The sequence below is a fragment of the Mirounga angustirostris genome, unplaced genomic scaffold (assembly GCF_029215605.1).
Source record: "Mirounga angustirostris isolate CCGP_5_RB_7025 unplaced genomic scaffold, mMirAng1.0.hap1 SCAF_7, whole genome shotgun sequence".
NCBI classification, from domain to species: domain Eukaryota; kingdom Metazoa; phylum Chordata; class Mammalia; order Carnivora; family Phocidae; genus Mirounga; species Mirounga angustirostris.
Genome location: NW_026991715.1, coordinates 22,966,289 through 22,982,322, shown reverse-complemented (window position 1 = coordinate 22,982,322; position 16,034 = coordinate 22,966,289). Strand labels below are relative to the sequence as shown.

Below are 16,034 nucleotides of genomic sequence, written 5' to 3'. Positions count from 1 at the left end.
CCCATTCAGCCCCTCTATGTGTTTTGCTTGGAAATTTAGTCCATTTATATTTAAAGTAATTACTGATAGATATGTACTTACTGCCATTTTGTTAGTTGTTTTCTGGCTGTTTTTGTAGTTCCTCTCTGTTCTTTTCTTCTCTTTCTCTCTTTTCCCTTCTATATTGATAATATTTCCAGTGTTATTTTATATTCCTTTCTCATTTTCCTTTATGTATTACTCTAAGTTTTTGCTTTGTGGTTACTGTAAGTTTCACATATATCACCCTATGTATCTAACAATCTATCTAAAATTAATAGCAATTTAAATTTAAGCACATTCCAAAACTACATTTTTGTTCCCTCCACATTTGATGTTTTTGATGTCACTTTTTACAACTTTTTATGTATCACTTAACTAATAGTAATTTTAGTTAATTTTACTACTTTTGTTTTAACCTCCTTAGCAGCTTTATAAGTGGTTAATCTACTACCTTGACACCATATTTACCTTTTCTAGTGAGATTTTCACTTTTGTATTTAACTAGTGCCCACTTCTTTTTAGCTTAATGTAGTCCCTTTAATACTTCTTGTAAGGCCATTTTAGTAGTGATGAACTCCTTTCACTTTTGCCTGTTGGAAAACTCTTTATCTCTTCTTCAGATAGGAATGATAACCTTGCTGGGTCGAATATTTTTGGTGAGAAGTTTTTTGTTTTTTAGGGGTTTTTTTCCATCACTTTGAATATGCCATAAGCCATTGTCTTCTGCCTTGCAAAGTTTCTGGTGCGAAAACTGTTGATAGCCTTATGGGATTTCCCTTGTACATAACAATTTTTTTCTCTTGCTTCTTTTAAGATTCTGTCTTCATCTTTAACTGTTGACATTTTTATTTTAATGTGCTTTGGTGTGGCTCTCCTTGAGTTCATTTCATTTGAAACTCTCTGGAATTCCTGAACCTGGATGTCTGTGTCCTTCCCTAGCTAAGGGAAGTTCGCATCTATCATTTATTTCTTCAAGTAAAATTTCTACCCTTTTCTATCTTCTCCTTATGGGACCTCTATAATGGGAATGCTATTCTGCTTTATGTTGTCGTGAAGGCCCCTTATGTTATTTTCATTTTTAAAAAATTCTTTTGTCTTTTTGCTGCTTTGTATTCCAGCTCTCTAATACATTGTTCTACTTCATCCAGTCTGCTATTTAATCCTCTAGCATGTTGTTCCCTTCAGTTATTGTCTTCCTCAGCTCTGTGACTTCTATTTGGTACTTTAGGTTTTTCTCTTTCCTTGTGGAAGTTCTCACTGCATTCAGCCATTCTTTTTTTAAAAAAAAGATTTTATTTATTTATTCATGAGAGACAGAGAGAGAGACAGAGGCAGAGGGAGAAGCAGGCTCCCCACGGAGCAGGGAGCCCGATGCGGGACTCGATCCCAGGACCCTGGGATCATGACCTGAGCTGAAGGCAGACGCTTAACCATCTGAGCCACCCAGGCGCCCTTATTTTTATTTTTTTTTTTAAGATTTTATTTATTTATTTGAGAGAGAGAATGAGAGACAGCACGAGAGGGAAGAGGGTCAGAGGGAGAAGCAGACTCCCCGCCGAGCAGGGAGCCCAATGTGGGACTCGATCCCAGGACCCTGGGATCATGACCTGAGCCGAAGGCAGATGCTTAACCGACTGAGGCACCCAGGCATCCCACATTCAGCCATTCTTTTCCTGAGTTCAGTGTATAAGTCCCTTTCTGAGAAGTCTTATTGAGATGTAGTAAGGCTAAAGGGTATACAAGGATGATGTCTCCCTACTTACATTCCCTGGATACACTTCCTTAGTCCTAGATGTGTGGTAAACCTGAAGCCTATTCATCAGGCTAAAGCTCCAGACTAAGAAAATAGGCATTTTTCAAGAAAGACTGGAGGTGTGTTTCAACCTGCTGTCGGTACAGGGCCCTGAGAGTGGTGCCTGACAAGAATTGTCTTTCTGGTTGTTACGGTCCTGTGCAGCTCTGGAGCATCCATCCTCAAGACCACCAGGTGATGAAGGGGTGTTCCCTGTGTAAACTGCATGCACACTCTGGCTTTAGCAAGGCTGCTGAAGAGTGTAGTAGGCAGAACTTCAGAAAGGCAGTGGGAAGATGTCTTGATTGTATGCACTTATGGGCTTCAGCAATGCAGCAAAGGAATGCCTTGTCTGTGAGAGCATGCTGGCTTTAGGCTGGGAGTAGGAGAATGACACAACTATTTGCACTCACCTGCCCCAGCCAGAGATCAAGGGAGACTGCAACCAACTATGCTCTCCAGCCTCAGCAAATGCCCCAACTGCTCACCCTTAGCTGTACCACCAAGGCATAGGAGGGCGCAGTATCTGAGCTCATCCACTTGCCCTAGCAGGCTCTGAGGAAAGTGCAACAATGGCATTCCCCAATGCCTCCATCTCTGAGTAGTGTCTCAGCCATCCCCTACTCCCCCTACCCCCTGCCAAAGCCTCAAGATCACCAAATGAATCTCTTTCACATATAGTCTAGGTACTTTTCAAGCTATGTTTTCAATGGATCTTGGGGTGAGTGAGACCACATGTGAGCCCTCCAAAAGGGGAAATTTCAATTCCCCCTGGCACTTTGGGATTTTTGGACATCTGCCCTGTTGTTTTTCCAAGCCAGATATACTGGCAGCTCATCTTTCCATTGCAGATCCCAGGGGCTGGGGTGCCCAATGCAGGGCACCAATACCTTGCTCCTCTAGGAGACATGCCTGTCTGGGGAGATTCTTCCCTATTGTGTTTGTGGCCAGGGGTGAAAGGCTTATGAGACTATGTTTCTGCCTCTCTTACCCATGTCTTGAGGTCCTTTGATACTTTGCTTTAGAAAGTAGTTCATCTAGTTTTCAGATCTTTTCAGAGGGAAATGATCCATATGTAGCTATAGATTGGGTGTGTCTGTGGGAGGTGGTGAGTTCAGGGTATTCCTATATTGCCATCTTGGACCCCCTGCTTCTAAATACTTTTTATATCTGTCACACTTACAAGTAAATATGATACCTAAGTTTAAAAATTTTTAGTGTCTTTGTCTTCCACTATTTGGACCTATTATATGATATTTGCAAATTTGGACATCTTATTGGATATCTGTATGCCTTAAGACTTTTGTAAATTGTGATTTGTGTCCTTTGTACTTTTATTTTTAAGGGCTAATTTTTTCCTCATTGATTTATATGAGACCATAACATATTAAGGATATTATGTTATAATAGGTGGTATAAATATTTTCTATTACTTATTTTGTATATTTATAAATGCTTCATAAATGGGTTGAAAGAGTGGTAAGTTTTCTCACAAGATATAGAATTTTCAGAGACTAAATTAGCTTCTCATCCTTGTGTCTTAATGCATTAATTTGTCCAAGGAGAGAGTCAACTTTTTGAAGAAGCAAACTCTAATCAAAACTTGGAGAAACATTCATTTCTCTGAACCTCATCAAGTACAGATAACACATCACATTGATTCAAATTATTAGCCATATTTTGAAATAACTAATTGACTTTGAAACTTGATCTAACACAAAGAGCTCAACTATTGACATGAAGACCTGGGGCTATTATTCCTAGCAGCAAATTTCAGTTTAACAAAACTATCAAAACAAATTAAGCCAATGTTATTCTATCTGCCTGATGAGATTGAGGGCAGACAGAGGCCAAGCTTAAGTCCTGAGAGCCTGCATCCTTGTGCTTCTCCCTCAGGGGTCACTCTTCCAGTCTCAAGGAGACATACTCCTTTGGGAAAGGCTAGATTGAATAACTGTCCTAGCCCTTTGGGAGGATATTCTCTCTCAGTTTTGGAAAGTATTTTTCTTCGGACCACAGCAATTGAAGTGTGCTCTCGGAGTCAGACTGATTGATTAGATGGTCCGGAAACACACTTCCCCCTTGCCATGTCTTCCTCTGATCTAAACCTTCAGGTTTGAGAAGTTGAGCAAATTTTACATGAAACTTGGGTTTATTCAGAATATAGCCCTGAAAGTAAATGAAATATATGTACTTAACTTTTATCTATTTAAATGTGTATACATTTAACTTTTGTCCCATTTTTGTACTTCACAACTTCCCTCCTTCTATACATACAGACTTCTCAACATTTCCACCCTCACAGAAAATAAAATGTGTCAGCACCACACAGCACCAATTGGCATGCATTCCCCAAATAGTGCCCGTTGTTTGAAACTCTTTGCCATTTGAAGGAGCCAAATGGAGAAAGAAATGTCATGGGGATTTGATGAAACATATTTGCAGACACTCAAATGCTTCAGCCACTGATGCCTCTTGGGGAAATTCTGAAAAACATCCTATCTGTAAACAATCTGTTTCAGTGCCACACGTTTTTTAAATTTCTTTGCCCATTGACATTTAAAAAAAATAAAGGAACACATTTGCATGTGAAAACAGGACCTTTTGTTTCTTATACATATACTTTATCATAGAAATTAAAACAAAATGGGTCATCTGGCCCATTTGCTTGTGAAGGGTCATTTTCTAAAGAAATCCTAGTTCTTTGGCCAACCTCATTTTGAAACGGCTAAGATCTTTCTTATGGCCTCTGTTCCGAAGTTAAACAGAACTTATTATTAAAATGAGAAATTCTAGAGCTAATGTTTTCTTTTGTATCCATCTATAGCATTTCTTTTTCTTTTCCTTAGGCTTAATTCTTTCTTTTTAAACTAGTTTTATATTGCTGTAATTTTTGTCCACCAACATATTTTTGAAAATTCTCTTAGGCTCATGATATTATTTCACTTCCTCAGCTTTTGAAGCTGTTTTAAGCCACATGACTTCTTTGACTAATGAAATGGAAGTGGTACATGTAACTTCCAATTTATCCCTCCTTCATTTGCTACCTGTGAGGACTGCAGAAGTGCATTCCCAGGTGAAATTTCCATCCAGAGGGTCTCTTAGTTAACTATGATGAATAGAATCCCTCTCCATCACACCTTGGATGGATGTTGTGAAAAAGAAATAAATTCTTCAGATAAATAAAATATTAAGCCATTTGCTGCCTGCAACTAGTAGCCTGCAAAAATTTTAAGAATAATCAAATTAAACTGAAATGAATTGAAGTTTTGGTCTTTCTTGATAATAACCGAAGGAAGAATTATCTTTCTCACCGATTACAAGTCTAGCATCACTACCACCATTCGATGTACTACTTGATCTGAAATCTCTGTTGAAGTTGCTTATGTATAGCATTCAGGCTATACAATTTATGTTAGGTGAATTTGAGATGACTGTACAGGGACAGAGTGGGGATGGGGGCAGGAGAGTATGATATGAATCAGCCCCTCAATTATTGCAAGATCTCAACATGAAAGAAGCTATATGAGAGGTTGAACAATGGGTAAAAACTGCAATGGATGTGTTATCTCACATCCCAGCATCTAGGGAGATAACATTACTCTTCCAGATAGAGTAATGTTAGATACTGTCTAGATAACTAGCAGATATCCTCAGAAGTAAAGACTCAATTTCTACACTATTTGTGTTCTTTTGTGGGGAAAAACTCAGTTTTTTTCGATCAAATAGATTTTCATACTTTGTTAAATAGTTTGCTTCCTTAAAGTCTGTGAACATAGATTCATTAAATCTCTTCTATGAAGAAATATTTCTCTGAAAGGCTATCAAAATTACAATGACAGTATCTATTCATCTTTTGTCTTGCCCTAAGTGACAGCACAGTGGCAGTTTTGCATTTCCTATGAATTTCCATTTGCAAAACCTTATGCATTAGGTTAGACCTATTTTGATTTTGTGATTCTATTAGGTTAGGGTCCCTGGGGAGCAGATTACTGGAGGTGGCTCTTGGGAGCAACACCTATAAAGGAAGAGGGAGCAGAAATGCAACAGCAGCCTCAGCAATTCTGTGGGGGTTGTGGATCAGGTCTGGCCTTTCAGAATTGTCCTCAGTCTAAGGAAAGAGCATCAACCAGTCATTGGATACAAGATGACCCTGGGGCATCAGAGCTCTTCCAACTGAGGGACATTCCTAGAGAGAGACTCAGCTCTGAGTTATCATCAAGCACAGTGAACTCAAAATCGATCAGTTGATCTAAATGTAAAACCTAAAACTATAAGACTTCTGGAAGAAAACAAGACAAAATATTTGTGACCTTGGGCAAAGATCAGATACCAAAAGTCTGATCCATGAAAGTACAAAGTGATAAATTAGACTTCATAAAAATTAATAACTTCTGCCCTTCTAAAGACACTGTTAAGAGAATGAGAAGAGTAACCAGAGACTGGAGAAAGTAATTGCAAAACACATACCTGAAAAACTACTTGTGTCTAGAATACATAAAGAATTCTAATCCAATAATAGGAAACAAGAAACTTAAAAATGGACAAAAGATTTCAATATATACTTCACCAGATAAGATGTAAGGATGGCAAATAAACACAATAAAGGTGCTCAGCACCATTAGCTATTAAGGAAATGCAAATGCAAGCCACACTGAGATGAGGACTACATCTATCAGAATGGCTAAAACTGAAAAGGCTGACCCTACCGGGATTGGAGAGAATGTGGATAAACTCAAACTCTCGACATGCTGGTAGAAATGTAAAATGTAACCACCACTTTGAAAAACAGTTTGATGGTTTTTAAGAAAATTAAAAGTATATCTACAGTATGATTCAATTGTTTCACTCTTAGGTATTCACCCAAGAAAAAAGAAAGCATATGTCCATACAAACACTTGTATGGGAATATTTATAGCAGCTTTATTTGTCAGAGTCAAACACTGGAAATAACCTAAATGTCAGCCAACAGGTGAAGGGATAAACAAACTTACATTCAATACAGTGGGATACTATTCAATAAAAATGAATTATTGATACACACTACAACATAGATGAAGCTCAAAACAGTTTTGCCAAGTGAAAGAAGCCAGTAAAGGGGTTACATACTGTGTGACTCCATTTATATAAAGCTCAAGGAAATGCAAAATAATACACAGTGACACAAAGCAAATCAGTGCTTCCTTGAGAATGGTCTATAGGCAGGTGGGGAGAAGTGGGTGAGAGAGATGACAGAGGAGCATGAGAAACTCCTGGGGGTGATGGAAAGTTTCCTTCTCTTGACTGGTTTGTATACATATGTCAAAGTCAAGTTTGCTTCAGTAAGAGAGAGACAGAAGGAAGGAAAGGAAGGGAAGGAAGGGAAGAAAGAAGGAAGGAAGGAAGGAAGGGTGGGAGGAAGGAAGGAAGGAAGAGTGGGAGGGAGGGAGGAAGGGAGGAAGGAAAGAGAAAGAGGAAGGAAGGAAGAAAGGAAGTGTGGGAGGGAGGGAGGAAGGGAGGAAGGAAAGAGAAAGAAAGGAAGGAAGGAAGGGTGGGAGGAAGGAAAGAGAAAGAGAGGAAGGAAGGAAGAGTGGGAGGGAGGGAGGAAGGGAGGAAGGAAAGAGAAAGAGGGAGGAACGAAGGAAGGAAGGAAGAGTGGGAGGGAGGGAGGGAGGGAAGGGAGGAAGGAAAGAGAAAGAGAGGAAGGAAGGAAGGAGGGAAGGAAGGGTGGGAGGAAAGAAAGAGAAAGAGGGAGGAAGGAAGGAAGGGAGGGAGGGAGGGAGGAAGGGAGGAAGGAAAGAGAAAGAGGAAGGAAGGCAGGGTGGGAGGGTGGGAGGGACGGAGGAAGGGAGGAAGGAAAGAGAAAGAGGAAGGAAGGAGGGAGGGAGGAAAGGAAGGAAGGAAGGAAAGAAAGGGAGAAGGGGAGAGAAAGGGAAAGAACAGAGGAAAGAAAGAAATCCAAAACAGAAAGTTCTGAGACATCATTTCTCATGAATTAAAGTGAAATACACATATATCCAATTTTCTAGAACAGCCACAAATCTTTATATTTAAATATACATAGAAATACAGTTCTATATTGATCTCATTCTAAGAATAAATAGGAATATTTCCTCTAAATCACTTGAAATGGTCATTTAAAACACAAGTAACATATATATATTTTTAAAGATTTTATTTTTATTTATTTGAGAGAGAGAATGAGACAGAGAGAGAGAGCATGAGAGGGGGGAGGGTCAGAGGACGAAGCAGACTCCCTGCCGAGCAGGGAGCCCGATGCGGGACTCGATGCCGGGACTCCAGGATCATGACCTGAGCCGAAGGCAGTCGCTTAACCAACTGAGCCACCCAGGCGCCCCAAACACAAGTAATATATTAACAAATGATTTGAAAGTTTGCTCCTCAATGGGAAGAATTTTCTGAAAGCCATTTTAGAACATTAAAATTTAGAAATATGAGAATGTGACGACATACCTGCTTCCTGCAAACATAATACTATATCATACTAAGTATTAAAAGAACAGAATTTATACAATTTGGCACAATTTAAGGCATTGCTTGCCCTCCCCAGTTTATCAAATGCAAAAGTCTTTCAGCTACTTTAAGGTCGTTTTGGAGAGCTGACTTTCTAGGTAGTGTGCTTCATATTTTTGGCACCTAAGATAATGATTCTTTAATGAAGTCATCACTAAATTGCAGCTTGAAAGCTAAGGGTTTATGAGGTTTTATAATAAGCTTAGTTTTGCACAACGAGCGAACTACTTCATACATATTCTAGCATTAATGAATTCACACCCACATGCTCACTTTTGGAGGATGTCACATCACCAGTGACATCACATGTTTTACATGATTCATCTCTGTGTGTCAGAGCTGGGCAGGAATCGTTCAGAGGGAGAAATCCTGAGCCAGGTATCCGGTTCAGGTCAAGCCTCCTTGCGATAGAATTTTTATTTCCTCAACAGCTTCAAATGAGATGATTTATATGCACTCCAACAGGCCCAGAAGAATAGGGTGCAGATAAACAGGGACAACCTGGCACCTGAGATGTGGATCTCATCATAGTGAGACTAACACCTCATTATCCCAGAATGTTCCTACTACTGGGGAACACATATTCCTTGGTCACTCAGTAGCTGAATTCTTTCCCAACCCCCCTGAATCTCAATTTCTTAATTTCTTTTTTTTTTTTTAAAGATTTTATTTATTTATTTGAGGGAGAACACATGAGAGGGGATAGGGTCAGAGGGCAAAGCAGACTCCCTGCCTAGCAGGGAGCCCGATGCGGGACTCAATCCAGGGACTCCAGGATCATGACCTGAGTCGAAGGCAGTCGCTTAACCAACTGAGCCACCCAGGCGCCCTCAATTTCTTAATTTCTAACGTAGTAATAATTACAATGAAAGTATCAATATGAGAGTGGTGATTCTGAAACCCCCCAGCCATCTGCTGCTGTAAGGAATCGGAAGGACAGCCTCTGTCAATCACCTAGGGCCATGCCTGGGGCTCAGTCCATTTGTTCTATTTCAAACAATAATGACTGAGTGCTGTTTTGCTATCAGAGACCCTGCCCGTGGACACAGAGATGAACAAAGAAAGGCACGTTCTCCCTCTAAGAATGTAGTTTACCAAGAGAGTCCAAAAATTGAGGTACTATTCAGGGAACAGTATAATGAAGACAAATAGGAAACCACCATCTCCGGATAGGAGGAGAATGTTTCGCTATGCGTGGGTGGTCGAGACATCTTCCCAGAATTAAACAGATTTCATCCTTCAATTTCAATGTCTTCTGCTAAAGCAAACAGCCACTATTTACAAGAGGCACCTGAGATGCACTTGCAAGCTGGTATGTACCTCATGGTACATAGCAGAATCGGCTCTGACAAGTGACCATTCCAAGAGCTGCAAGATCTGAAAGGCAACGTGTGATGAGCAGACAGCACTAATTGTGGATGTCTTATGGCCTTGAGGTCTCTAATTCTAACCTCCTCCAGCTAAATGTATTCTTTTAGAAATGTAAAAACACAGTAGAACACAGCAGAACCAGCTACTTGCAGCCCCAGGGCTCCCAACTGTCTTAAATGTAAATTGAAAGCAGTAGATTCTGAACTCCAGGAAGCTAATTGGGAGCCCTGGGCAGAAATCCTAAATGTGGTAATTGGCGCCTGTCCTTTTCAGTGTCAAACGCAGCCAACTAGAGAGTTACCTCTAGGGTGCTAATTGATTAGCGTTGTTAGAGGGAAAGGCAGTAAACGGAGACTGGTGAGCTGAAGTCTCTCATTTCCAAAACTGCAATTTAACTGCTAATCCAAGGGTTCTAAGAGTAGAAAAAGATGTTTTCATATGGTATTGGTGAGTGATACTTTCTCTTTGGACAACAGAATTCTAAGTAGCTCCAACATGCGTCTTAAAAATCTTCATTATTAGGCTTTTTTTTTTTTCCCAGCTGAAAAAAAGCAATGTAAGATTAAATGATCACTACCGTTAGCAAGTAGATTTTTAATAAAATTCATGTTCTACGAGTCTAAGCTGGTCTCCCTTGACTTCTGTTTCTTTAACAAAACCCTCCTCCTGAAGATAATTATGGATTTGAGGGATACGTCCAGGCTATCTGGGGCCAGGTTAAGTGAATGTAACTTAGAAAAGAGATGTTAATGTTTTTGAAAAAGTAACGGCAGGAGTGGGCTTCTGGATATGCGCTTCACTAGATCAGTTGTTCTTAGCTGATGATGCTGAGATGGGACAGGAGTAGTAGGGCAGAGCTGCTGAATCCAGAAAGAAATCGAGAAATCCAAGAGCAAGGTCCCCGGGCCCACAGGGGAGCCCATTTGAATGCTATCGATTCCAAATAACTATACTCCAGTGCACTGGTAGGTACTTTACCAACCATTTTCACATGCCAAACATCGTATTTGAAGTAGACTATTAAAGCTCATCATCCTGATTTTATAGATGAAATATAAGACCCTGAGAGTTTAAATGACTTGGTTATGGTCACCCAGCTTGGAGGTGGGACACTTGGGCCTGATTCCTAGTCCTGTGATCTTTCTTCTATACCATACTGCCTGTACATTAGAGCTGAGGTTGTTCCAGAAATGTCCATGGTGGAGTCTAAGGGGATCCTTACTAAAACTGAATCAAGGGTGTACAGATAGCTTTTTTTTTTCTTTAAGGGAAATTCTCAAATTCTCTTATAAACGTGGAGGACTAGTATAATGAGCTCCCGTGTCCCCATCCTGCAGCCGCAACGTTTCTCAACAGCCTTCACATTTGCTATCCGAGGCCTAGACAGGTACTAGATGAGGCTCGGGGAAAAAGAACCTAGATGTCCCAGGGCATAAGAGAGCTCACGGAAGAGACAAGATCTCAAAGGTCAGAACTAGGTATGTCATCAACCAACTAGAAAGAGCATGAACTGGAAATACCTAGAGTAGACTGTGACTTCACCCTTAGCCTAAATAAACTGCATAATGTGATTTACCCAATTGGTACCATGTTTGAATTCCAGAATTTCCTCACATATAAGCAAATACTCTGGAGTTACCAGGATGTCTGTGATATCGTGGGGCCACATCACAGCACCTAACTTCCCTACTGCCCAATAGTATCACTTAGTTGGCACTCTCCCCACTTGGCTGCATGCTACTAGAAAAAAGGATATTCCATGTTCTACTTTTAAAATCTTTACTAATAAAATGTGAAAGCAAAACTATATCAGGAAAATCTCAGCATTAATCAAAGAAGTTACAGTTTTATTAACTATAATGCTTTAAAAAAAAAAAAAAAGAATTCACGCAAACTTCATTTCTTACCGGCTTTTTGTTTCTCTGTTGGGTATTTGACTCTAAACGTGCAGACATGGTGCTGAAATAAAGTAAGAGTTTAGAATTCCAAAATTTTATTTCAAGTGTGCACGCAGTTGTATACACAGATACACATACACACGTCCCACATCAAATAGATCTTTACACCGTGACATTGAAGATAATTGTCATAAAGTATTTCCTCCAAATGTCAATTTCTGAACTTTTCTAAAGGAAATCAAAACTATGGAATGTAAACTTCACTCAAAGAAGATAGAATAGCTTTTAAAGGTTCTCTTGAGCATAAGCAGTCTGAACAGTACAGTCTGTTCTGAAAACCTGCAAAATCTCTTATTTCAACTAAAAAAAGAAAAAGAAAATGTGGAAGAAAGCCTATCATCCTACTAAACAGCAGACTTGGGGAATTCTTTGTCTCCTACACTGTTTCTCACTCAATCTCTCTTTCTGGGATCATTTCCAGTAGTTTACAAACATGCTGTTATTTATTGCATCTTGAGCCCTCTTAACCCTTTACTTTCTACTTAATTACCCTGACCCCCCCCCTTTTTTTAATAATGGGTGTTTCTTTTTTTTTTTAAGATTTTATTTATTTATTTGACAGAGAGAGAGAGAGACAGCAAGAGAGGGAACACAAGCAGGGGGAGTGAGAGAGGAAGAAGCAGGCTTCCTGTGAGCAGGGAGCCCAACACGGGGCTCCATCCTAGGACCCCGGGATCATGACCTGAGCTGAAGGCAAATGCTTAACAACTGAGCCACCTAGGCGCCCCACCCTGATCCCCTCTTTAATGAGGCTGTATTCTGTCTCTCCTCCTGTGTTTTGTTAAGGCAGCTCTCCATCCAGACTCTCACAAGCACTATTCCACAGAAACTGCCCTTAATTCATCAGTGATCTCCACATCACTGTATTTAGTGATCATTTGTCACATCTCACCTTACTTGACAGCTTTTGACATGATTTATCGCTTCCTCCTTGACAGGCTCTCTGCACTTGGCTCCAGGACGTCCTAAGCGCCCAGGTTTTCTTCCTGTCCCACCTGCTGCTCCCTCTCAGTTTCCTTTGATGGTTCTTTCTCTCTCCCTGCGCTCTCACCTTTGGCATGCTCCAAGGCTTCCTCTCTTCTCTATTCATATCCACTCCATTGGTAATGTCATCCAACCTCATGGCTTTAAATTCATCAATATGCTGATCATTGCCACGTACGCATTTCCAGACTTCTCCCTTGAATTCCAGATTCGTTTATGCAATTGCTTACTTGACATCCCCACTGGGATGTCTAATAGATATCTCAGTTTCACCATTTCCAAACCTAACCCCTAATTCATACCCCCAATTTTCTGCTTGCAGTCTTCCCCTTCTCAGTTGATGATGACAGCATCCTTCCACTCACTCAGGCTGACACCTTGACTCCTTTTTTTGTCTCAGAATCCGTATCCAATCCAAAAGGAAACTCTTGGCTCTACAGTCAAAATATATCCCATATCTGGCCAACTTTCACCATCTTCACTGCTAACACCCTGGTCCAAGCCTCAGACTACCATCAGCTTGTGCCTGGAATTGCATTAACCTCCTAAATGGTGCTCTCTGCTTCCATCTTTGCCCACTACATTCTCTTTTCAGTACATCTACCATAATAAAAATTATGTCACTCCTCTGCTCAAAACCCTCCAGTAAGGGATCTCATTTCACACAGAATAAAAGCTGAAACCCGTATAATGGCATATGAGGTCCACCTCATTCACCCTTCCCATCCATTGTAGAACTCCATCCCACTCCCTACTTTCTCTTCCCATACAACTCCTTATATAGACTCTCCTGTCAAGTCCTAATGCCAGGAACATGTACTCCTTACTTGTCTGCTTGACTCTTTTCCACTCCCTTCTTGTCTTTGTTCAAATATCTTTTCTCAGTAAGGCCTACCATATGCACCCTCCTTTAAAATTGACCTCTCAGGGCACCTGGGTGGCTTAGTGGGTTGAGCATCCAATTCTTGATTTCAACTCAGGACATGATCTCAGGGTCATGAGATTGAGCCCCGAGTCCAGCGCCATGCTCATCAGGGAGTCTGCTTGAGATTCTGTCTCTCTCCCCTTCTCTTTGTCCCTCCCCCCACTTGAGTGTGCTCTCTCTCTCTCTCTCTCTAAAATAAATAAGAAAATCTTTTTAAAAAATTAAATTGACCTCCCCACCCTCTATCTATCCTCATGACCTTGCTTAATTTTTCTTTGCTATACTTACCATCTTCTAGCATACTATGGAATTTGTTTATTAATTATATTTATCATGTTTCCTCCCAACTGAAAACGCAAACTTCTTGAAGATATGGAGTTTTTTCTATTATTATTTTATTACCCTTTCCTTGGCATCTTGAATAAGGCTATAAATGGTCAATAAATATTTTTTAACGAATGAATGAATAAATGGATGATTTAGTAACACCCCAGTCCTAACGTCTTATTCTTCTGCCTGCCAACCAATAAGCCTTGCTTTAAAATCCCAGGGTACTTTTATTATTTTCTATCCTACTATCTCCCTAATGAATGTATTATTTTATTTCCATGTTATTGTGCATGTCTTTCACTTTTCAAAAACCTTAAAACCTTTTAAAATGTTCACAAAGTAATCAGTGACTATTGAACGAAATTAATTAGATTCCCACTCAGTGGAGGGACACGCTGGGGTTCTGAGGGAGGTAATTGCTCTTCTCGCATCATACCAAATCAGCAAAACCCAGTATTTTGGTGCTTTCTACTTGACAGTACCTCTTTATCACGAAATGGAAAACAAACTTTGTCATCATGTTGCTGGACAAAACAACAAATGGTTTTGAAAGACCTTAATAAGCTGCCCCCTCTTACCATCTAACTAATTTTATCTTCTATGAGTACATCTCACAAACGTGATATTCTTCTCAAACTGTATTACCCAGTGATCCCAGACTATGTGTTTATCCTTTTCTTTGGTTGTTTCCTCTGACAAGAATGCTCTCGCTCTCTTCTATGTTTGTTAAAATCCTACCTATTCTTCACACCGTGACTCAAATTCTGCCTTTTCTTGAAGCTTCTTTGATCCTACCGGTCAAAAGTGTTTCTTGCCTCTGTGTCCAAAGCAGTGTATGTATGTCTGTCTCTTATTACAGCCCTGATTACATTTCATCATGTAAATAATTATCTATTGACCTATGTTTTTGCACTCCTCAGTGATACCTCCTAGAGGACAAGGACTATCTTTGTTTGTTTTTTATTCACCCAGTGATATACCACACAAGAAATTAATACACGGTCACTGTATGAAGCCCAACAAAAAAAATACAAAAAGCTGTGGGTACGGTACCCTTATGTGCATATTCAGATGCGCCACAAATGTACAAGAGAAAGTACTATTTGAAAGCACCTTCTTTTAATAATGCCTGAAACAAAACTACTGATTTAAAAGTGAAGGAGCTTTGGCTGCCTGACAATAATATTTAAAGGTCATGAGTCATGGCCTCAGAGTAACCATAGCTACTCAGCATACACAGTACAAGTCATGTTTGTAGCATAACTCAGGAGAAAGCCTATTAGCCTTGAGAGAGAGAAAAATGAGAATTAACAAATGTATTTATGAAGCTTGTTTTTATTGCAGTGGTTTTGTTTTACTTCAGGGTTCATGGAAAAACTGAGAAAATCCTTTAAATTTCTATCAGCAGGGAGTATTAATAGGACATTTCAGCTTTACAGTCATTTTTTTCCTCAGTAAGTGACAAGAACATAAATATTTCCTTCCTTTCAGTGACGTATCTATCTGTTTTCCAAACTTTTACCCTGTGTTTTTTTTACGGGGGTAGTAATCAGTTACCACTTAGTTCGTATGAATAGAAGACTTTAATAAAACTGGCTTGGAAATACAGCTCTTGAGCACCCAATTCTTATGGGAAAGAATTTCCTGGGAAAATACCTTCTCTATTCCCTAGGTTAATCACATCCAAGGCCTAACCCTCTTTTCTTAGACCAACAGAGGACCAAATTCCCATTTGGTTTCTATAAACTGTAGAGAAGATCTGTCTCAAGGGCATGAGAAGAGAAGAAGGACGGAAAGAAAAGTAGGTCCCAGGCACATGGGACCAGTTTGCTCCTGCGTAGAAATGAAGGAGCTGAACTGAACCCACCTAAGGGTTAGCCAGGGTAGTATGTACTCGCTGTGTTCAAGCTCACAGCCCTGCTCTCTACTTGCACGGAACGCTCAGTTCCATATACCAGGAGAACAAAAACACCAATGATAATTTGCAGTGAGAACACAGTCCTGCTTTTCACTTGGCTTCCCTGCTGGTTGTACACCGGGCTATTTATTTAAAGTTGTTAATCACAGGGCATTTTCTCGTCATTCGGTAACATTATGTTCACCTCTCCGATTGTCAGCACATTGACATATTATCTCTTTA

At 40.0% G+C, this 16,034-nt stretch overlaps 1 protein-coding gene across 1 annotated transcript in view; it reads right to left on the bottom strand.

Annotated features, from left to right (window-relative positions):
• Positions 1-12,778, bottom strand: part of CCDC192 (coiled-coil domain containing 192) — a 203,958-nt gene extending 191,180 nt beyond the window's left edge. Inside the window, exon 1 of the mRNA XM_064595648.1 lies at positions 12,707-12,778. Coding sequence (XP_064451718.1) covers positions 12,707-12,778 — 72 coding nt within the window. The remainder of the gene's footprint in view (positions 1-12,706) is intronic.
• Positions 12,779-16,034: the final 3,256 nt, after the last annotated feature.